At 43.9% G+C, this 24,920-nt stretch overlaps 1 protein-coding gene across 2 annotated transcripts in view; it reads right to left on the reverse strand.

Annotated features, from left to right (window-relative positions):
- The window catches only part of VAMP3 (vesicle associated membrane protein 3), a 44,373-nt gene that overhangs the window by 14,516 nt on the left and 4,937 nt on the right, over positions 1-24,920 (reverse strand). For both annotated transcript variants that reach the window (XM_077458243.1, XM_077458244.1), the window contains exon 2: positions 550-625. In XM_077458243.1, coding sequence (XP_077314369.1) covers positions 550-625 — 76 coding nt within the window. The remainder of the gene's footprint in view (positions 1-549; positions 626-24,920) is intronic.

The following is a 24,920-nucleotide window of genomic DNA, read 5'->3' on the forward strand; positions in this document are numbered from 1 at the left end:
AGCAGCTACTGACTTTTAAAATGGTGACACTTACCTGTCCAGCGCGCCCGCGATGTCGGCACCCGAAGCCGATCTCTAGATCGTCTGTAAGGTGCTGCCGCCGCCATCTTAGGTATGGGAATCAGGAAATGGAGCCTTTCGGCTTCATTTCCCGGTTCCCTACTGCGCAATAAGGACGGTGCCCGCTGCCTCTGGGATCTGTGTGTTTCCCAGCAGGCAGCGGGGCACTTGCGGAAAGGGGCGTAATCTACGCCCCTTTCCGCAGAGAGCTATCCCGGAAGTGGGTGCAGAATACCTGTACTGTACAGGTATCTGCACCCCCCTCCCCCCTGAAAGAGGCCAATTGTAGCGCCGGAGGGGGGGGGGGAGGGTTTCCGATGAGCGGAGGTCCACTTTAGGGTGGACCTCTGCTTTAATCTGTTCTTGTGGTTTGACAGGCAAAATAAAAAATTATATATATATATATATATATATATATATATATATATATATATATATATATATATATATATATATATATATATATATAAAGCTGCATGTGATACCTACCTCGTTCACCTGTGCCTGCGTCTGCTGGAGACGCTTGTTGCTGCTGCCAGCATCACTAGGAGCTGCGGGTGATGACCTGAAAGGGACAGAGTGCGAGATTAGAAAGTGGAAGCCTCAGGAACTGAGTGAAGAGGCGATCTCACCAACAAAACATGAGAAGGATTCAATGCTCAGTCCCCCCCCCCCCCCCCCCAATATACTTACCTGAGCTCAATCCAGTGATGTGCATGAGAGCAGAGGCTCTCCCAGTTCTCCCCCTTCTCATTGGCTCAGGGACAGCAGTATTAGCCATGGGCTCCCGCTGTTAATTACAGCCAGTGAGGAGGGAGCGGACACACACACACAGTTGGTTTACTATGGGGACACTCAGCAGAGGGGGGGGGGGGGGAAATCAGGGCTGCTCTATGCAAAACCATTACACACAGCAGGTAATATGTTTTGTTTTCCCTAATAAATGAAGGTTTACTAACATTTTAACCACTTCAATACAGGGCACTTTTTATCCTAGGCCAATATAAGCTTTCAGCTCGGACTCTTTAAATGACAATTGCACGATCGTGCTACACTGTATCCAAACAACGGGTTTTTTTTTCCATTTTGTTCCCACAATTAGAGCTTTCTTTTGGTGGTATTTGATCACCTCTGCATTTTTTTTTTGTGCTAAACAAAAAAAAAAAAAAAAAAAAAAAAAAAAAACCCTATTTCATTCTTTTGTTAAGTAGTTTATAAAATGTTGTAAATACGTTTTCTCCTTCACTGATGGGCACCGATGAGGTGGCACTCAAAGGGCATTGATGGGCATCACTGATATGGAGGCACTGCCAGGCATTGCCGATTGACATCCCTGGTGGTCATCAATGGTATCCCTTGTAGTTCCCCTTGTGGGGGGGGGACATAATATTTTATGTCACACTGTATTTGCGCAGCGATCTTTCAAATGCAATTTTTAAAATTACTTTAAAAAAAAAAAAAAAAAAAAAAACACACACACACACACACACACACACACACACACACACACACACACACCTAACCAGTAAAGTTAACCCTTTTTTTGAATAATGTCAGATTTTATGTCGCAAGAATCGTGATCTTTTTATTCTAAGCAAAAAAATATATACAGTGCCTTGCGAAAGTATTCGGCCCCCTTGAACTTTTCAACATTTTGCCACATTTCAGGCTTCAAAACATAAAGATGTAAAATGTTTATTTTTTTGTGAAGAATCACCAACAAGTGGGACACAATTGTGAAGTGGAACGAAATCTATTGGATTTTTGAAACTTTTTTAGCAAATAAAAAACTGAAAAGTGGTGCGTGCAAAATTATTCAGCCCCTTTTACTTTCAGTGCAGAAAACTCACTCTAGAAGTTCAGCGAGGATCTCTGAATGATCCAATGTTGTCCTAAATGACTGATGGTGATAAATAGAATCCACCTGTGTGTAATCAAGTCTCTGTATAAATGCACCTGCTCTGTGATAGTCTCAGGGTTCTGTTGAAAGCGCAGAGAGCATCATGAAGACCAAGGAACACACCAGGCAGGTCCGCAATACTGTTGTGGAGAAGTTTAAAGCCGGATTTGGATACAAAAAGATTTCCCAAGCTTTAAACATCCCAAGGAGCACTGTGCAAGCGATCATTTTGAAATGGAAGGAGTATCAGACCACTGCAAATCTACCAAGACCTGGCCGTCCCTCTAAAATTTCAGCTCAGACAAGGAGAAGACTGATCAGAGATGCAGCCAAGAGGCCCATGATCACTCTGGATGAACTGCAGAGAACTACAGCTGAGGTGGGAGAGTCTGTCCATAGGACAACAATCAGTCGTACACTGCACAAATCTGGCCTTTATGGAAGAGTGGCAAGAAGAAAGCCATTTCTCAAAGATATCCATAAAAAGTCTCATCTAAAGTTTGCCACAAGCCACCTGGGAGACACACCAAACATGTGGAAGAAGGTGCTCTGCTCAGATGAAACCAAAATCCAACTTTTTGCCCACAATGCAAAACGATATGTTTGGCGTAAAAGCAACACAGCTCATCACCCTCAACACACCATCCCCACTGTCACACATGGTGGTGGCAGCATCATGGTTTGGGCCTGCTTTTCTTCAGCAGGGACAGGGAAGATGGTTAAAATTGAGGGGAAGATGGATGCAGCCAAATACAGGACCATTCTGGATGAAAACCTGTTGGAGTCTGCAAAAGACCTGAAACTGGGACGGAGATTTATCTTCCAACAAGACAATGATCCCAAACATACAGCAAAATCTACAAAGGAATGGTTCACAAATAAACGTATCCAGGTGTTAGAATGGCCAAGTCAAAGTCCAGACCTGAATCCAATCGAGAATCTGTGGAAAGAGCTGAAAACTGCTGTTCACAAACGCTCTCCATCCAACCTCACTGAGCTCCAGCTGTTTTGCAAGGAAGAATGGGCAAGAATTTCAGTCTCTCGATGTGCAAAACTGATAGAGACATACCCCAAACGACTTGCAGCTGTAATCGCAAGTTCTGACAATCTCTCCTGCTGATGTTGCCGATTCTTTCATATAAAGAAGTGGAGAGATTATCTGCTCATTTAGCCATCAAAAGAAAGCATTCGGACAGTCTGCCAAGTTCAAAACTTGAAACATTGTAACCAACTTCCTTCTTAGGCCCCATACACACCATCGGTTTTTCCTTCAGATTTACCAAAACCACATAATACGGAGGTCAAACCTTAGGAGTTTCAATGTGTATGCAATCAGGCAGGCCCTTCTACTACACGGTTCTGGTAAACCTGAAGGAAAAAATCTGCAGAAAATCTGATAGTGTGCATGGGGCTTTAGAGGAACGGGTAAGAACATCTGTGTAAATAAATAATCCGGGTAGACTGCCAACAACGTGTAAATGCATGAAGTTTAACCACTTAAGGACCGCCATATTGCCATTGTACGTCATCACAATGGCACAGGCAGGCACAAGCACGTACATGTACGTGCCTGCCTTCCAGCGGGTAGGGGGTCCGATCGGACCCCCTCCCGCTGGATACGGCGGTCCGGTTCGCTCCAGGAGCGATCCGTGATGAGGGGATGGCCGTTGGTTTCTGGCCACCCCCTCTGGATCGCTCCTGGCCAATGACAAGCTTCCTCCCACTGTGTATTGTTTACACAGGAAGGAGGAAGTGATGTCATTCTCCTCGGGGCGGTCTTTTTGACCGGACTACGAGGAGAAGACAAAGTAAGTGTGCACCAACACTACACTGACATGTAGGTACACACAGGCACACACCCCCCCCCCCCCCCCCCCCCAGTCACAGTGTCACTGATTGCATTGATCATTTCTTTACTGATCACTGCATTCAGTGTCAGTTGTAAAACTAAAAACTATCAGGGCAGTTAGTGTTAAGTCCAGGGTAGCCCCCTATCACCCCCCAATAAAGATTTAACCCCCTGATTGCCCCTAGAGTTAACCCTTTCACTCCCTTTTGTCAGGGTCACTAAGCGATCATTTTTCTGATCGCTGCATTAGTGTCGCTAGGTAGCTAGTTATTTTTTTTGATTCACCGCCTGGTTTTTATAGCGCTAGGTACCCCGATATACTACCCAATAATGGTTTTAACCCCCTGATTGCCCCTAGTTAACCCTTTCACCAGCAATCACAGTATAAGTGACGCTGATTAGCCAGTTATTTAGGTTCCCCGTCAGGTTTTTATATAGCGCCAGGGACCCCCATATACTACCTAATAAAAATTTGAACCCCCTGATTGCCCCTAGTTAACCCTTTCACCGCTGATCACCGTATAAGTGTTACGGGTGACTCTGGTTAGTTTGCTTTTTATAGCATCAGGGCACCCACCATTTATTACCCAATAAAGGTTTAACCCCCTGATCACCCGGCGGGTGATATCAATTAGGTTTTAGGGTCAGGGTCTGCGTCGCCCCAGGCAGCGCTAGGTTAGTGCCAGTACCGCTAACACCCACACGCAAAGCATAGTGGTATAGAATCTGAACAGATCAATATCTGATCTGATCAGATCTATACTAGCGTCCCCAGCAGTTTAGGGTTCCAAAAAAAACGCATTGTTAGCGGGATCAGCCCAGATACCTGCTAGCCCCTGCGTTTTGCCCCTCTGCCCAGCCCACCCAAGTGCAGTATCGATCGATCACTGTCACTTACAAAACACTAAACACATAACTGCAGCGATCGCAGAGTCAGGCCTGATCGCTAACAGTTTTTTGGTAGCATTTTATATTTAAATCCGGAAGGCAGTGCTTGGTTTTCGGGGTCCCGTACGTGGCTAGGCTCCCAAAAAGTCCCCCACATGTGGTATCCCCGTACTCGGGAGAAGCAGCAGAATTTATTTTGGGGTGTAATTTGACTTATGCCCATAGCATGTGTGAGCAATATATCATTTAGTGACAACTTTGTGCAAAAATAAAAAGTTTGTAATATTCTCGCAATTTGTGGCAAAATATAAAATATTCCATGGACTCAACATGCCTCTCAGTAAATAGCTTGGGGTGTCTACTTTCCAAAATGGGGTAATTTGGGGGGGGGGGGGGTTTGTAATGCCCTGCCATTTTAGCACCTCAAGAAATGAGAGAGGCAGTCATAAATTAAAAGCTGTGTAAATTCCAGAAAATGTACTCTAGTTTGTAGACGCTATAACTTTTGCGCAAACCAAAAAATATACACTTATTGACATTTTTTTTACTAAAGACATGTGGCTGAAAAAATTTTGCCCTCAATGTATGACTAAAATTTAGTTTATTCGATTTTTCTTATAACAAAAAGAAAAAAATATCTTTTTTTTTTTTCAAAATTTTCGCTCTTTTTCCATTTATAGCGCAAAAAATAAAAAATCGCAGAGGCAATCAAATACCATCAAAAGAAAGCTCTATTTGTGGGAAGAAAAGGACGCAAATTTCGTTTGGGTGCAATATTGCATGACCGCGCAATTACCAGTTAAAGCAGCGCAGTGCGAAATTGGAAAAAGACCTCTGGTCCTTGAGGCGTTTATTGGTCCGGGGCTGAAGTGGTTAAAGCGGTTGTAGAGTTTTGTTGCTTTTTTTTTTACTTTTACCTACAGGTAAGCCTATAATAAGCCTTACCTGTAGAAAAAAAAAATATATATATATATATATATATATATATATATATATATATATATATATATATATATATATATATATATATATATATATATATATATATATATATATATATATATATATATATATATATATATATATATATATAAAAATCTCTATCCTAAACCTGTATGGTTTAGGAGATACTCGCTTTGCAATGAGCCGCTGACTGCAGTGCCGCATGCAATCCAGGGGCTCTCGGCTGGAAGGCCGGCAGACGCCGGACCCTGCCGGGAAGAAATCTCCCATAATCGCTGCTCTGGGCGCTGCGAGTGGCCGGAAGACACGCTGAAGGAAACACGTCAGCACCCGCTGCGTGTATTGGGTGAGATGTCTCGTTCTAAGGCATTTCATAATGAGCTCATTATGCCGTTCCTTGCAGGTCTGAAAAAATAAAAAATAAATAAGTCAGCAGGTTTACTCTCGCTTTAACCACTTAAAAGTCCAAATCTTTTTCTGACACCAAGTTAAAATCAATATTTTTCGCTAGAAAATTACTTGGAACCCCTAAACATTATATATATTTTAGCAGAGACCCTAGGGAATAAAATGGCAATTGCTGCAATATTTTATGTCACACTGTATTTGCCCAGAGTTCTTTCAAATGCAATTTTTTTTGTGGGGGGGGGGGGGGGAAACACACACACTTCAAATGGAAAATATAAATATTTGAACGTTTCAAATATTTTCCTCCTTTCCTTCAGGCTGTACAAATTACATTCTATCCCCCCCCCCCCCCCCCCCCAATATGTTTTATCTCAAAACTTGCAAAGCCAAAAAAAAAATGTCCCGCTTTCAGCATGCTGGAACATGTTAAAGAATACCAGCTGTATGTGAACAAGCCTGAAAAACTTACAGGGATCCCAATATTACTCCACTGAATATTTCTGTAATAAAAAAAGTCTTGACCGATATCAACAATTGGATACAGTCCATGATACCGATCACACCGACATAAGTCTACAGATCCCTTTCATGTAATGCAACAACCACACACACACACACACACACACACACACACACACCCCCCTTACAAACCACTTTGACCTATAGGTAAGCCTAGATTAAGGCTTACCTGTAGGTCCAAGAAATATCTCCTAAACCTACACGGTTTAGGAGATATTTGCCCGAAGACAGGCACCGCTGTCTACCGCACATTCGTCAATGACGAAGATGCCGTGCGTGTCGGCTCCCGTGCGCACGCGCGGGAGTGGCGGCTTCGCCGAATGACAGCGGCGGGGCTGCGAGACCCACCGAGAAGATTAATGTGGCGGACTACAGGGGACAGCGGTGACTTCGCTGGCTCCTGTGTCAGGTAAGTGACACATAATGGGCTACTATGCGGTGCACAGTAGTCCATTATGCTTTGCAGGGAATGAGAGGACGTAAACCCATCAAGGTTTACTTCCTCTTTAAGTGCTGCGCAAACTGGCACTATGTAAAGCCTGTATAATAATAATAATAAAAAATACATACAAAAAAAAAGAAAAAATTAAGAAAAAAGAAAAAAAAAGGGGGATCTATTCAATATTAGGTGGGTGGTGATATTTATGGCCGATTGGTTTATAGCTGCAGACAGGACTGTAATGTCACATCAGCTCACTAGGTGTCAGTGTGGAGCACTGTAAAACTTGCTGTCCTTGTAGGAAGTTTCCCTGGCAGAGCTCCATAAGGTCACATGGATAATAGACTCTGCTCTGTATTAAAGCTCCCGCCCTGCATTTCCCCCAACAAACAAACCTACCAATACAGGAACTGAGCCAACCGCTCAGTGCATTAGGAAATAATATCACAGCGCTATCTACTGCATGCACGCCACAGCAACTATCCAGAAGGAAATGGTGTTCTTGTAAATACATCAAAAACCCCGCTACAGCATAGAACTGTACATCACACATCACTGTGACCAATAGGAGTCCATCTTTTTGAAGCCTTTTTCTAAATGAAGAAAAAGTCCATGTATATAAAATGCCAGATTTACAAGAATGCTCCATCCATTGAGTGTTAAATTACATCCCTACGGGGCCAATTCTGAAATTTTTCTCCTACATGTAGAAAAACAAAGAAAAAAAAAAACGATTTTTCTGCTATAAAATTTCAATCCACCCAAATATTATATTCTATACCAGAGGTCTCATACTGGCGGCCCTCCAGCTGCTGTAAAACTACAAGTCCCATGAGGCATTGCAAAGCCACAAGCATAACTCCCACAGGCCGAGGCATGATGGGACTTGTAGTTTTGCAACAGTCGGAGAGCCTCCGGTTTGGGACCCCTGTTCTATAGACACACACACACACACACACACACACACACACACACACGAGCCCTCCAGCTGCAATGCATCCCCTCCTGGGGTTTTAGTGCGTTTCGGGAGGTACAAATGCAGCATCCAGCCTGTCAAAGTTTACGGTGCTAAACGCTGGATGGAGTTGTGCCAAAGTTTAGAGCCCTATACGTTGACAAAATGTGGACAATTTCAATGGGTATGAATACTTTTTCAAGGCACTGTACATATGTTTAAAATTTCCTCTAAATGCATCTATAAACTGTCCTGGACTTGAGGTGGAGATATCTATATGGTGGGTGCAGCTATAGGCATCAGATATTTGTTTTCAGCCAGAGAGTCTCTCATTTGTAAAAAGCTATGCTAGGTGCTGATTAGCCACTGGATTGCTTCTACAGGCAGCAGAAGGAGCCCCCCCATCCCCTCCAGTGCCCCTCCGGGCCCTCCCGTGCAATTGGGAAGCCAAAATTACCATAGAGATAGCTGTGAACTGGATGGTTCCTGGCCATCTTTATGACCCTGGGAGGCTGGAAGATACGTTAATGACGTCACTTCCGGCTCTGGCAGATGTAAACGCTGCCAGCGTTTTCCCTTGGAAATCAGAAATCAATAAATTTTTTGATCTCAGGCTTTCCAGGGTAGAGGGAATATCTGAGGTCTTGACCCCAGATGTCTCCATAAAGAGGACCTAATTCCTCTTATAAAGGGATGTGTACATTTTTTTGTAATAAGAATAAAAAAGGACATAACATGGGGGAGGGGAACATACCACACCACAATTAAAAAGTGATAGTAGAATTATTTTTTTTTTTTTTTAAAGCCCCATCCTCTCGTGCTCGCACACAGAAGCGAACGCGTACGTAGGTTGCACCCACATTTGTAAACAATGTTCACACCATGCATGCGAGGTACCGCCGCAAACGTTCAAATGAGAGCACTAATTCTAACACCAACTTTCTCTAACTCTAAAATGGTGACCTGTAAAAAAAAAAAAAAAAAAAAAAAAAAAGAAAAAAAAAAAAAATTAAAGTGTCGCCCTATGGAGACTCAAAGCGGGAGTTCCGCCGTTTTTTTGTTTTTAAAAGTCAGCAGCTACAAATACTGCAGCTGCTGACTTTTAAAATAAGGACACTTACCCGCCCAGCGCGCCTGTGATGTCGGCACCCGAAGCCGATCTCTCGACCGTCTCTCGGGTGCTGCCGGTGTAGTGTCATATTTTGCTGCCTATCACAGGATGCTGCGGAAGTGACGTTGCCGCCAGAAATTGCGTACTGCGCATGCGCGATGCGTTCCAAACACTCGCGCCGTGCGTTCCAACATAGTTTCGGCAATACAGTTCAGCGAAACCATCACATAATGTTACGGAAGTGATGTTACACACAACACAAACACTGGGCTGTGCGTTACAACACTAATACTTCCCTTGTTACCTCGTATCATTTTTTACCAACCATGCTGAGCTACGTGCGGTGTTAGGTTCTGCATTGCTGGGACTTGTAGTGCCTATCCTGAGCTACATGCTTCAATGTTCAGTGTCCTCATCCCTATCCCCGAGCTTCAATGTTCAGTGTCCTCATCCTTATCCCCCTGCTTCAATGTTCAGTGTCCTCATCCCTATCCCCGAGCTTCAATGTTCAGTGTCCTCATCCCTATCCCCGAGCTTCAATGTTCAGTGTCCTCATCCCTATCCCCGAGCTTCAATGTTCAGTGTCCTCATCCCTATCCCCGAGCTTCAATGTTCAGTGTCCTCATCCCTATCCCCGAGCTTCAATGTTCAGTGTCCTCATCCCTATCCCCGAGCTTCAATGTTCAGTGTCCTCATCCCTATCCCCGAGCTTCAATGTTCAGTGTCCTCATCCCTATCCCCGAGCTTCAATGTTCAGTGTCCTCATCCCTATCCCCGAGCTTCAATGTTCAGTGTCCTCATCCCTATCCCCGAGCTTCAATGTTCAGTGTCCTCATCCCTATCCCCTGCTTCAATGTTCAGTGTCCTCATCCCTATCCCCTGCTTCAATGTTCAGTGTCCTCATCCCTATCCCCTGCTTCAATGTTCAGTGTCCTCATCCCTATCCCCTGCTTCAATGTTCAGTGTCCTCATCCCTATCCCCTGCTTCAATGTTCAGTGTCCTCATCCTTATCCCCGAGCTTCAATGTTCAGTGTCCTCATCCCTATCCCCTGCTTCAATGTTCAGTGTCCTCATCCTTATCCCCGAGCTTCAATGTTCAGTGTCCTCATCCTTATCCCCGAGCTTCAATGTTCAGTGTCCTCATCCCCGAGCTTCAATGTTCAGTGTCCTCATCCCTATCCCCTGCTTCAATGTTCAGTGTCCTCATCCCTATCCGCAAGCTTCAATGTTCAGTGTCCTCATCCCTATCCCCCTGCTTCAATGTTCAGTGTCCTCATCCTTATCCCTGTGCTTCAATGTTCAGTGTCCTCATCCTTATCCCCCTGCTTCGATGAGGACACTGAACATTGAAGCAGGGGGATAGGGATGAGGACACTGAACATTGAAGCACGGGGATAAGGATGAGGACACTGAACATTGAAGCGTGTAGCTCAGGATAGGCACTACAAGTCCCAGCAATGCAAAACCTAACACCGCACGTAGCTCAGCATGGTTGGTAAAAAATGATACGAGGTAACAAGGGAAGTATTAGTGTTGTAACGCACAGCCCAGTGTTTGTGTTGTGTGTAACATCACTTCCGTAACATTATGTGATGGTTTCGCTGAACTGTATTGCCGAAACTATGTTGGAACGCACGGCGCGAGTGTTTGGAACGCATCGCGCATGCGCAGTACGCAATTTCTGGCGGCAACGTCACTTCCGCAGCATCCTGTGATAGGCAGCAAAATATGACACTACACCACCGCCATCTTGGTTATGGGAATCAGGAAGTGGAGCCTTTCGGCTTCATTTCCCGGTTCCCTTCTGCGCATGCGCGAGTCACGCTGCGCAATGAGGATGGTCCCCGCTGTCTCTGGGATCCGTGTGTTTCCCAGCAGACAGCGGGGGACCCGCAGGAAGTGGCGTAAATATCCGCAGATTCTGCGGATATCTATGCCGGAAGTGGGTGCAAATACCTGTACTGTACAGGTATCTGCACCCCCCTCCCCCCTGAAAGGTGCCAATTGTGGTGTCGGAAGGGGGGGGGTTCCAATGAGTGGAAGTTCCACTTTAGGGTGGAGCTCCGCTTTAAGTACTAAGGTTCGGTGCCATTCCACAACTGTGCGCAATTTTGAAGCGCGACAAGTTAGGCATTGATTTACCTGGCATAACATATTTAAGGCCATTTTCACACTGGGGCAGTGCCAGCATTAGCAGTAAAGCGCCGCTTGTTTTAGCAGTGCCATATGGCTGTTATAATGGCGCTTTGCTACCACTTTCCGGGCAGTAGCAAGGCTCTTTTAACACCCAAGATGGGGTTAAAAGCGCCCGTGGTGTGGCGCTTCGGAATCGATGCCCAGTCATTCCAATGGGTGTATACAGCGCTCCCACACCGGCCCAAAGATGCTGCTTGCAGGACTTTTCTCTCCGGTCCTGCAAGCGCACCGCCCCCGGTGTGAAAGCACTCAGGGTTTTCACACTGGGGTGGCTTGAGAGGCGCTTTTCAGGTGCTGTTTTTAGTGCCAAAAACACCTGAAAACTGCCTCAGTGTGAAAGGGGTCTCATAGTTTAAGCAAAGAAACAAAAAAAAAAAAAAATGGGTTAGTGTTTTTTTTTTTTTTGTATTAACTCCCCCAGAAAAAAAATAAAAATAGAAAATAGCGTTTGAAAAATTGCTGTGCAGTTAAGTCTGGGAGAGAAAATAAAAACAAAAAATTAAATAGATTTTAATCTTGAATCAAGTTAAGAGGTCAAATCTATTCAAATTTTCAGCAAAATAGTTTTAGATTTTTTTCTCCCCCCCCCCCCCCTTCACCAGTGCTGACACCTCGCTGGCCGGACTAGGCCGAAGCCGCGGCCTCGCCTAAAAAACTCCTGCCTGCAGCTCCTCAGGACCGACACGGTATCCATTTGAGAAAAAACACCCGGATCCATGTGCAGTGTGACAAAACAAATTGCAATGACTGCCATTTTATTCTCTAGACCAGCGTTTCTCAACTCCAGTCCTCAAGGCGCCCCAACAAGTCACATTTTCAGGCTTTCCATTATTTTGCACAGGTGATTTGATCAGTTTCACTGCCTTAGTAATTACCACAGCCGTTTTATCTGAGCGAAATCCCGAAAACATGATATGTAGGGGTGCCTTGAGGACTGGAGTTAAAGCGGGAGTCCGCCGGGTCTCCGCGTTTTTTTTTTTTTTTTTTTTTTTTTAAAGCCAGCAGCTACAAATACTACAGCTGCTGACTTTTAAAATAGTGACACTTACCTGTCCAGCGCTCCCGCGATGTCGGCACCCGAAGCCGATCTCTCGATCGTCTCTCGGGTGCTGCCGCCGCCATCTTGGGTATGGGAATCAGGAAATGGAGCCTTTCGGCTTCATTTCCCGGTTCCCTACTGCGCATGCGCGAGTTGCGCTGCGCAATAAGGACGGTCCCGCGCTGTCTCTGGGATCTGTGTGTTTCCCAGCACGCAGCGGGGCACTTGCGGAAAGGGGCGGGCACTTTGCGTAAAGGGGCGTAATCTACGCCCCTTTCCGCAGAGAGCTATCCCGGAAGTGGGTGCAGATACCTGTACTGTACAGGTATCTGCACCCCCCTCCCCCCTGAAAGGTGCCAATTGTGGCGCCGGAGGGGGGGGGGGGGAGGGTTCCGATGAGCGGAAGGTCCACTTTAGGGTGGACCTCCGCTTTAAGAAACGCTGTTCTAGGGTCTCTGGCAAAAAAATATATTGCACGATTAAGCATCGTTATTGCGATAATATAAGTATTATATATTATAAGATAATCTAAGTATTTCATGATTCTTTCTATGCAGCGAATTCTCTCTGCTCTGCTGAAGCCGACAAAAAACAAAACAGCCAGTCTGCCAAGAACCACAACATTCTTTAGCAGTTGAACTTAAGTATAAACCATGTAACGATTTGACCTTTAGATCAAAGGAATACAGTTTGGTGTGTAAATGAGGGACGTTTAAAGCGGGGTTCCACCCTAAAGTGGAACTTACGCTCATCGAAACCCTCCCCTTCCCCGGGTGTCACAGTTGGCACCTTTCGGGGGGAGGGGGGGTGCAGATACCTGTCCAAGACCGGTATCTACACCTACTTCTGGGCATAGACTCCCACAGGAGTCTATGCCTCTTCCTGTCCCGCCGTGCTGTCTGCTGGGACACACACAGGTCCCAGAGACAGCGCGGACAATTCCTATTGCGCTGCACGACTCGCGCATACGCAGTAGGGAACCGGGAAGTAAAGCCACAACGCTACACTTCCTGATTCCCTCACTGAGAATGGCATCAGCAGCTGAGAGATCGATTGGCCTTGGCTGCTGGCTTTTAATATTCTTTTTTCCAGTGGACTCCCTCTTTAACCACTTAAACCTTTCTGACATTTGTTGGTTTCAAGTTAAATCATTTTTTTGGCTAGGAAATTACTTAGAACTCTCCACACACACATTTTTCAGTAGAGAATAAAATGGTGGTTGTTTCAATATTTTATGTCACACACCATTTGCGCAAAAGTCGCTCAAATGCAATTTTTTGGGAGAAAATACACTTTAAATGAATAATAAAAAAAAAATAATAATAATAATAATAATAATAATAATAATAATAATAATAATATATATATTTTTTTTTTTTATTATTTATTTATTTATTTATTTATTATCTCTAGCTCAGTAAAATTACTCCTATTTTTTTTTTTTGTATAACAGGAAAGATTTTACCCTGCGAGAATCGTGATCTTTTTGTTCTAAAATATATTATAGACCAGTAGTGGGTAGCACTCTCGCCTAGCAGTAAGAAGGGTCGCTGGTTCAAGTCCAAACGACAACTCTACCTGCCTGGAGTTTGCATGTTCTCCCTGCGTGCGTTTCCTCTGGGGACTCCGGTTTCCTCCCACACTCCAAAGATATGCTGGAAGGTTAATTAGATCCTGTCTAAATTGTGCCCTAGTATGTATGAATGTGAGTTGGGAACCTCAGGGTGTAAGCTCCCTGAGGGTAGGGACTTATGTGAATGTACAATGTGTATGCAAAGCGCTGCATAAATTGGTACCTAAAATATTACGCACACTATAAAAAATATATATATATATATATATATATATATATATATATATATAGTAATTTTCTAGCAAGTAAATAATGATTTTTGCATGTAGAAGGAGGGAATTAGTTAAAGGTTTAATGCCACTGTGAAGGAATTCTAATCAGTCCCAAGTATGCAATTACAGCAGTAATGGAATTACTTCCTGGGGGGGGTACAAACAAAAATTCCAAGAGACATTTTAAAGTCTTGACAAGCTGCTCCACTCACATGACAGTTGCGGCTCGTGATAAGAAAGAGGGGGGAGGAAAAAAAAAAAAAAAAAAAAAAAAGCCCCCATCTTCCCACATTCAGGCTACATTCTGAGCCGGGGACTCTGTAGTCACGCTTCTATGCAACAACGGTCAGCTGACTTCTTTCCTTCCTGATACAAAGAGATCAGCCAACTTATCACTGACACCTAACAGAGCACCGAGACATATCACAGTATTGTGTAGAGTGGAGACAAAGCTCGCTAGGAAGACACGCTGCAAATACTTCACAATGTATTTAAAGTATATAAAGTATCGGTCCACTAAAAGGTGATCATTGAGTTGCATTAAAAAGGTTTTCTTGATTCTTATACCCCCCCCACATTGCAATAATTCACAGCTCCAGCATGAAGAAATGCAGGGAGGGGGCACACTTCTCTTCTGAGGGTGTTGAGTATTCTACTTTTAAGCTCTGGTCACACTGTACACCACATGTGAATAGCACAGGAACCGCTCTGTTCAATTCACATGCGATTCAGTGCAGTGCTATTGGAGCCTATTCATTTTGCATTGCACAAAAAATAAAAAATAAAAAAAAAAATAAAAAGTGCATGCACTTTTTTTTTTTTTTGTGCAATGCAAAATGAATAAAGTGCATGCATTTTTTTTTGGAGCCGCACTGTCGATCCAGTGCAGCCAAAAACACAGCGCCTTTGCGGCCTGGGTTTTTGGGCATCGTTAACTTTGTATTGACACCCGCAGCAGATCGCAAGGGCAGTGCAATTTCAATGGGGTGCAGAGAGAGCGCACACGGATCGCTGCATTTCCCGCACCTTAGGCACGGTTCACACTGGATGCGGTGCAGGACCCGCACTTCCGCTCACTCCGTATGGCTCAAAATTTGCACTGTATTAAAGCTGCGCAGGACCCTTTTGTTTTTCTGCATCAGAATCGGATCACATTGGCCGTTACTGGGATGGAGGTCACTCAATGGTTGTTAGGACAGCCTCTGCACTGTTAAAAATAAGTGTAAAATACAAAACCTCCAGTGGGTGTAACAAGATGTCTGCTTTCCCCCCCCCCCCCCCCTTCTCGGCGTATCCTTACTATGGGAGGAGTGCAGGGTGTAGCAAGATGGCGGCGACGAAACATCACGTCACTTCCGTTACCAATTCTGACGGGTCGCCAAATCTGATGAAACACCGGCTCCTCACAGCCAATAGAAATGCAAAAAAAATAAATGCATGTACATGTGATGTTGGTGCTACTCCATTGATGGGGCACAAAATCACTGCTAAGAAAACTGGTCAAGGGAGAGAAAAAAAAAAAAAAAAAATGCACTGAAATGCATTGAAAACACATCCAGATCGCAAAAGCGTGGTGTGAACCAATCCTGACTCAAGACTGTGGATTTGCAGCGGCTGCCGCCCACGGCATCAGGTCTTGTGACTTGGAACAGCTTTGCAGGATCTTCTCTTGCAGCAGAAAGCAAATATTTAAGGTTGTTTGAACACCCTAAAGCGGATTTCTACCCACATTTCAAACTTTGCCCCATCCAGTTCTTTTTTGCAGTTTAAAAACCTAGTGGCACTTTTTTTTTTTTAGGTCGATTGACTTTGTTTTTTCATGGCATTTTTGCCCTCTTCCTGTGTATCACCGCGGTGAGGTACGCAATTTTCCAGCCGTGCATTGGCTCCTGTGAGATGTGTCATCAATCCCAGGAGTCCATGGGCATCGCTGGCTGGTAGCATTGTGTTATTTTCAAACAGGAAATGACGCCATGCAGGGTGGAAATGCACTTAATCCCAGAATAGGGACCCAGCAGTAGGGCTGCAGGATTAATCGTAAAAAAAAAAAGCGACCGAGATTCAACCCCCATCACGATCTTAATCCGGCATTTCCATGATTCATGTAACAAGTGCAGAGCCGTCCTCAGCTCACACCTGTCAAAAACAAAAAAGGCAGCCGGTGTCTTGTAAAATAGTGTCCTCCATCAGATAGTGTCCCCTGCGTACTGCGCATGCGCAGTACACAGGAACACAGATTCCGAAAATTGCAGAGGATGAACGGCGCCTGCGCCGTGAGTCCAGGTTCTATCCCCACTATCCAAGTGGACATAGAGTTAGAATAAAAAAAGAGCCGAGCGGAGCGAGGCCGAGCCCGAAGCGTGGCGAGCGAAGCTCGCCCGCGAGGGGCCCTCTAAAATTCACAACCCTATGTCCGCTTGGATGGTGGGGCTACCTCCTCCACTTACTGCGCAGGCACCGTTCAGCTTCGGAGTTTTTCCGAAGCTTCGTCTGCTCCGTACTGCGCATGCGCAGTACGGAGCGGACACCATTTGATGGGCGGACTCTATTAGGCAGAACACCGGCAAAGTTCATCACAACATTGCTCAGCTTTGAGAGATAAAAAAGAAACATTGTATCATTCAGTCCTTTTAGATCAAAGGGATAAACTTCGGTCTGCAAATGAGGGCAGTTTAACCACATAAAGACCAAGCCATTTTCCGACACTTGTGAAAAACTCACGGCAGCTTTTTTTCTTTTTCTTTTTTTTTTTAACGTTATTTTACCGTCCAGTGTTCATGGAGGCCTAAAGTCAAAAAAACGTCCCAGCCAAAAACTGCTGATAACAGCCTGTGTGTGCATGGGTACACAATGGAGAACGCAATGGGGAGTTTATTGACTGTAGAAATAAAAAGGTCTGAAGTCAAAAATAAATAAAAAAAAAACAAAAAAACAAAAAAACAAACAAACAAACACACACACAAACACAACTTGGGAATAAAAACCGTGTGCTATAGAAATAAAATCTGAAGACAGTGGAGTCTCTGGTAGGACAGTGGTCTGGAATGTGCCCACACACTACAGGATGTGTGCTGATTGGATCTCAGAGTCAGCCGGAAAACATTGAATGTATGGTACTGCCAATTCCCCGACTAATATGATTAGAAAACAGAAGGCCTGTCACGCACTTGAAGCGATTCTACGTGGTCAGATAGGACTGGCGGTCCTGTTAAAGCATGCCTACGGCCAAAGGTTAAATTCTTATTCATTTGTATATTGCATATCAATGTATATCTAGCATATTCCTATTACTCTGAACCATCTTAACCACTTCAGCCCCAGAAGGATTTACCCCTTTAATGACCAGGGCATTGTGGTACGACGCTGCATCTTAGACAATTGAGGAGTCATGCGACATTGTACCCAAACAAAAATTGATGTCTCCCCCCCCCGACAGAGCTTTCTTTTGGTGGTATATGATGACCTCTGCTTTTTTATTTTTAGTGCTATAAATACAAAAAAAAAAAAAAAAAAAAACTACATTTACTTTCTGCTAGAATAAAAAAAAAAAAAAAAAAATCTATATCTATATACACACACACACACTTTGTTAAAAAAAAAAAAAAGTGTAATATACAGCGTCGCACGGCTGCGCAATTGGCAGTTAAAAAAACGCAGTGCCGTATCGAAAAAAAAAAAAAATGGCCTGGTCAGGAAGGGGGTAAATCCTTTCCGGGGCTGAAGTGGTTAAAGAAATGTAAAAAATAAAAATAAAAATTAAAAAATAAATAAAACCCTTCCCATGCATTTGCTAATACGAACAGCCCAAGTATTACAAATAGTCAGTGTTGATTGAGGGAACGGAGTTCCACTTTAACTAAAAGGAAGGTAAAAATGCTTTCACTTTTACACTGAGGTCATCAGGCTGGTACCGGCGATGGGCGGCTAGGGAATTTCCAAAGAGATATTTTCCTCAATCACGACGGCACGGCAACTGCAAGCAGCAATGCTCAGTTTTGCATAGAGATACTGCAAGTGTTTCTCCATATTATGGTGCGTCCTCAAGCTCAACTGTGGGCACAAATGTTCTGCAATTCAAAAATTTAACATTTCTTCTATTAGGTAAACAGGTACAAGTGATGCGGCTTTAACTGACAATTGCGCGGTCCTACGACGTGGCTCCCAAACAAAAATGACGTGTTTTTTTTTTACCCACAGACAGAGCTTTCTTTTGGTGGTATTTGATCACCTCTGCGTTTTGTTTTGTTGCATAAAAAAAAAACAAAAAAAAAAAAAAAAAACAGCAACTTTGAAAAAAAAAAAATATATTATAAAAATATTTTTATATATATATATATATATATATATATATATATATATATATATATATATATATATATATTTTTATATATATATATATATATATATATAAAAATATATATATATATATATATATATATATTTTTATATAAATATATATATATATATATATATATATATATATATATATATATATATATATATATATATATATAATATATATATATATATATATATATATATATATATATATATATATATATATATATATTTAGTAAAAAAAAGCATGTTTTTTATAAAGTAAAAAAATTTAAATAAAATCAACCAACCCTCAACATTACCTACCCCCCCCCCCCCCCAACTGAAATAAATACATGAAAAGTCAATAAAAATACCCCCTAACCCTTGATTAGGAGAAAAAAAAATAAAAAAAATGAATTAAAAAAATAAAGTAAAAAATTTAAATAAAAATCAATAGATGAAAAAAATATATAAAAAACAAAAATGATGAAAACATGATATTTTTCTCTATTGGCCAATAAAAATAAAAAAAACAAAAAAAAATAAAAAAAATCACCAGAGCTCAAAAACACTGTACACAAAACACTCAAAAAATAAATAAAAATTACACCAAATCAGATGTGAATGCAGCCTTAGACTGGCCAATACACCTCTAGATTATCTGCAGATTTTCTATGGTCAGATGGAAAAAGTGGAAGAGATTCCTCCATCCACACTCAACTGTGTGGATGGAGGAATCTGTTCCACTTTTTCCATCTGACCATAGAAAATCTGCAGATAATCTAGAGGTGTATTGGCCAGTCTCAATCTCAACTCTGGGTTTGAAAACGACCCCTGCATTGGCTCTCTCTGCTGTGCAAGGGTTAAATCCTCCTAATCTAGAAGGGTAGAGAAATAGGCTAATTTCTTACTTCAGCGGGACTCCTCTCCTCCGGGTTGTAGGCGGGGGAATCACCATCCCCACCTACAATACAGAGCTATTCCTCTTGTATTGTACCGGCAGGAGGGGTAATCAGAACAGTATTCTATTTGATTGCTGTAGATGTGAAGAGCATTTAAACCCCGTCAGTCAGTGTAGTGGGGCGGCACTGCCAGGATGGATGTTTTTGTGCCCGGTGCGGGGTGTGGTCAGGAAAACCTGCGATGTGCCCCGTGCCGTGACCGATCACCTAGTGACAATGTTCACAGGAAACGTTTATAGCCTTCTATAAGCAGGAAACCGCTCCTGGCAGCTGGACAAAGGAGAAGCAAAAATATATTTACCGCCCCCAAAGCCCAACTCTGACCTAAAAGCGCCTGCAAATCCAAAACGAAAAAGATCTCCCAAATCTGAAAGCAGAACTAAACCCTCCTCGTCCTTCACGGCCCCAGGAAGCTGCCATCTTCGCCTGGTGCTGCATGTGATCAGTTATAACATAAGCCATCTGAAGGCCTCACACCTTGGTTAGAAATAGGTTGCGGTTTACCAGGATTATGGCTGAGATATCACCCATATCCCCGGGATCGTCTTTTTGCAGCTGGTTCTCTCACGAAGCGGTTTCAAGCCAGCGGTTTCCGAAGCGACAGGCGGGGGACATCCTCCCGCTGCTTGCTGGCCTTTCTCGGGCTTACCGTTTCCGCAAGTTTGCCCAAGAAATAAGCCAACGGTGCAGCCGGATGCTGCCATGGCTGATCCACTCTTCGATAGACTATGGCAGGGATATACAATTAGCGGACCTCCAGCTGTTGCAAAACTACAAGTCCCATCCTGCCTCTGGCTGTCAGATTCTTGCTATGCCTCATGGGACTTTTAGTTCTGCAACAGCGGGAGGTCTGCCAATTGCAGATCCCTGCTCTATGGCCTTGGAGGACCGGAGTGACATCACTTCCCGTCCAGAATGGAAGTAAACATAAAAAACTTTTTTAAAAGCGAAAGAAAGAAAAAATATTTTGCCACCCATCCGTGCAACCCATCAGTGAAGGAGAAAAATGTACTTATTTACAAAAGTTTTGAAACAACAACAAAAATAAATAAATAAAACCACACACACACACACACACACACACCACAACAACAACAACGTTTTTTTTTCAAAATTTTCGGTCTTTTTTTATCTGTTTGGCAAAAAATAAAAACCGTAGAGGTGATCAAATACCACCAAAAGAAATCTCTATTTGTGGGGAAAAAAAATGACAAAAATGTCATGTGGGTACAGTGAAGCATGACCGCGCAATTATCAAAGTGCAACAGCGCTGAAAGCTCAAAATTGGTCTGGGCAGGAAGGTGTTTAAGTGTATTTATTTCCTCTGCGTAACATCTTTCACATTGTACTAAAAAAAAAAAAATAATAATTTGGGTAACTTTAACATTCATTAACAGATTCCCGACCGGCTCACGTAGATAAACTGTGGCACAATGGCACTGCAGCGCGAAACCCCATACGGGTACGGGGTCTCCTTTAAGAGCCGCCGGAGGTGCGCACGCCTGCTGCACGGCAGGTGGACCCAATGCACGTGGTCAGCGGTAGCAATCGCGTTGCACGAGAGCCAGCGTGGGGATTTGTGTGTGCGCAAACACACAAATCCCTGTGCCGTTTGGGAGAGGAGACATATCGTTCTCCTCCCACCTGTCAGTTCTCCCCCCCCCCTCCCCCCAGTTAGAACACAGCCAGGGAACACACGTTTAACCCCTTGATTGCCCACTAGTGTTACCCCCTTCCCTACCAGTGACATTTACACAGTAATAGCACTGACTGCTGTATAGATGTTAATGGTCCCAAAAATGTATCAAAAGTGTCCGATCTGTCCGTCGCAATACAAATAAAATATTATATCTATCAGATCAGCGCCATTACTAGTAAAAAAATAAAAATAAATAAATAAAAAGTCCATAAATCTATCCCCTGTTTTGTAGGCGCTATAACTTTTGCGCAAACCAATCAATATAGCTTATTGCGTTTTTTTTTTTTTAACCAAAAATTTGTAGAAGAATACATATCGGCCTAAACTGATGAAGAAATTTGTTCTCCCCCTCAAGAAATTTTTGGGGATATTTATTATAGCAAAAAGTAAAAAAATATATATTTTTTTTATCTAAACATTGTCGCCTTTTTTTGTTTATAGCGCAAAAAATAAAAACCGCAGAGGTGATCAAATACCACCAAAAGAAAGCTCTATTTGTGGGGGGAAAAAGGATGTCAATTCGGTTTGTGTATAACCGCACAATTGTCAATTAAAGCGGGTTCTCCAGCCTAAAGTGGAAGTTCCGCTCATCTGATCCCTCCCCCCCCCTCCGGTGCCACAATTGGCACCTTTCAGGGGGGGAGGGGGTGCAGTTACCTGGATAATCCAGGTATCTTCACCCACTTCCGGGACAGACCGGCGCAGATGCCCCGTCCCCCCTGTTGTGTTCTGGGAAACACCACAGTTCTCAGGACACAGCGGGCACCAGCAGAGACGCGCAATGCGACTCGCGCATGCGCAGTAGGGAACTGGGCAGTGAAGCCGCAACGCTTCATTTCCCGATTCCCTGACAGAGGATGGCGGCGGGGGCAGCAGAGAGACAAGCGATCGCTCGTCATCTGCCGCCGGCATCGCTGGACCCTGGGACAGGTAAGTGTCCATTTATTAAAAAAGTCAGCAACTGCAATATTTGTAGCTCCTGGCTTTTAATATTTTTTTTTAAAGGTGCAGAACCGCTTTAAAATAGACGCAGTGCCCTATGGCAAAAAAAATGGCCTGGTCAAGAATGGGGTAAATCCTTCCGGGGCTGAAGTGGTTAAAGAAACGTTAAAGAAAAAGAAAAAAAAAAAGGAAGTTTAAAACAATATAATATACCTTCCCATCTATTTACTAATGCTAGCAGCCTAAGTAATACAAATAGTCAGTGTTGATTGAGGGAACGGAGTTCCACTTTAACTGAAAGGAAGGTAAAAATGCTTTCACTTTTAACCTCTAGAAATCCGCGCTATAGCCGAATAACAGCTACTAATGACCTGCATTGCCGGGAACGACATCTATTGATGTCATTGCCGTGCACGAGCGGCCCGCACACCCCTTGAAGGGCGCGCTCTGATCAGCAAGTCTATGAGACTCACTGGATCACAGATCGGAGTAAGGGGTCGATCCCGACCCGACCCCTTACCACGTGATCAGCTATCATTGGCCGATATCAACACAGCTGTCAGCGCGAGGAAGAAAAAAAAAAAAAAAAAAAAGCCAATCATCGGCAGCAGTGAGTGGGACATCAGTCCCAATTACTGCGAAGTGTCCAGATCCTCAGTGCCCACCTGTGCCCCCTACAAGTGCCCATCATCGCCACCTGTCAGTGCCCACAATCAGTGCCTGGACAGTGCTGCTGCACATCAGTGTCATCAATCTGGTACCCATCAGTGCCCATCCGTGCCATCTTATCAGTGGCCATCAGTGCCGCCTTATCAGTGGCCATCAGTGCCGCCTTATCAGTGGCCATCAGTGCCGCCTTATCAGTGGCCATCAGTGCCGCCTTATCAGTGGCCATCAGTGCCGCCTTATCAGTGGCCATCAGTGCCGCCTTATCAGTGGCCATCAGTGCCGCCTTATCAGTGGCCATCAGTGCCGCCTTATCAGTGGCCATCAGTGCCGCCTTATCAGTGGCCATCAGTGCCGCCTTATCAGTGGCCATCAGTGCCGCCTTATCAGTGGCCATCAGTGCCCATCAGTGCAGCCTCATCAGCGCTTCTCAATGAAGCAAAAAATTACCTGTTTGCAAAATTTTATAACAAACATGATTTTTTTTTTCAAAAATGTTCCTTTTTTATTTGTTTGTTTAGCAAGAAATAAAAACCCCAACTGTGATTAAATACACCCAAAAGAAAGCTCTATTTGGGGGGGGGGGAGATGCAAATTTTCATTTTGGGTACAGTGTTGCATGACCACGCAATTGTCAATGCCAAATTGTAAAAAGTGCTCTGGTCCAGGAAGGGGGTAAAATCTTCCGGCCTGAAGTGGTTAACCCACCTCCCGCCCAGCCACTGCACATATATACGGCCGGGCGGGTGCTCTCTCCTAAGAGAACGTTCAGGAACTTCACTCAGAAGGAGCAGCATGGCGCACGCGTGTCCACGCAGCGGCGCAATCCCGACGCGCTCGCGTCACCTGGACAAGTCGCATCTCTGCTTAAGGACCGCCTTCTGCACATATACGTCGGCAGAATGGCACGGCTCGGAATGCGCCATCGGCGGCACGCTCCCGACCCGGTCCCGGGCTCCGTGGCCGCGGGACCCGTTCGCCGCTGGTGTCCCGCAATCGGGTCACAGAGCTGAAGAACGAGGAGAGGTCTGTGTAAACAAACCTCTCCCCGTGCTTCCTACTGTGGCTGTCACCGATCGTCTGTTCCCTGTTATAGGGAAAGACGATCAGTGACGTCACATGCCAGGCCACGCCCCCTACAATTCAAAAAAAAAAAAAAAAACACACAACATAACCCCTACACTGCCCCCTAGTGGTTCACTCCTTCACTGCCAGTGTCATTTACATAGGAATCAGTGCATTTAAATAGCACCGATCGCTGTATAAAATGACAATGGTTCCAAAAATGTGTCAAGTGTCCGATGTGTCCACCATAATGTCGCAGTCACAAAAAATAAATAAATAAATAAATATCGCTGATCGCCGCCATTACTAGTTAAAAAAAAAAAAAAAAACGCAGAATTGATTAAATACCACCAGAAGAAAGCTCTATTTGTGGGGGGGAAAAAAAAGGACGCCAATTTTGTTTTGGAGCGACGTCGCATGACCGCGCAATTGTCAGTTAAAGCGACGCAGTGTCGAATCGCAAAAAAGGGGCCTAGTCCTTGAGCTGCAAATTGGTCCGGGGCTTAAGTGGATATATATATTTTTTTTAGTTATTTATTTTTTTCCGCTTATATTGCAAAAAAAAAAAATGATTTGTGAATAAATACCACAAAAGAAAGCTCTATTTGTGTGAGCAAAATGATAAAAAGTTCACCTGGGTACAGTGTAGCACGACCGTTCAATTCTCATCGAAAGTGAGCGATGAAAGCTGGAAAATTGGCCTGGGAAGGAAGGGGGTGGAAGTGCCCGGTGTTGTAGTGGTAAAGTGTATTTTTTTTTTCCCCCAAAAAAACTGAGTATGCAAAAAAGTGCGATATGAAAAATTGAAACAACTGCCATTTTATTCCCTAGGGTCTCTGCTACAAAATTACACGACCGCACAGTCACCAGTTAACCCCTTCCGTCGGCCCATTGTAAAATAATATAAATATATCTCTCTCTATACACACACACACACCAGCCATTTGATGTTATATTCCGTTATCTGCCATAGCCCCGGTATTTTACACCGCAGGGTGATTCAGCATTCCGATAAAAGTGATCCCAGGGGCGGATTCGCCACGGGATTACTTTCATAGGCAGCGGGAGAGGGCTCCCACCCCGCTGCTTACCG

This window comes from Lithobates pipiens, unplaced genomic scaffold (genome assembly GCF_037356315.1).
Source record: "Lithobates pipiens isolate NorthernLeopardFrog02 unplaced genomic scaffold, aLitPip1_a1.2 Scaffold_27, whole genome shotgun sequence".
Lineage (NCBI taxonomy): Eukaryota > Metazoa > Chordata > Amphibia > Anura > Ranidae > Lithobates > Lithobates pipiens.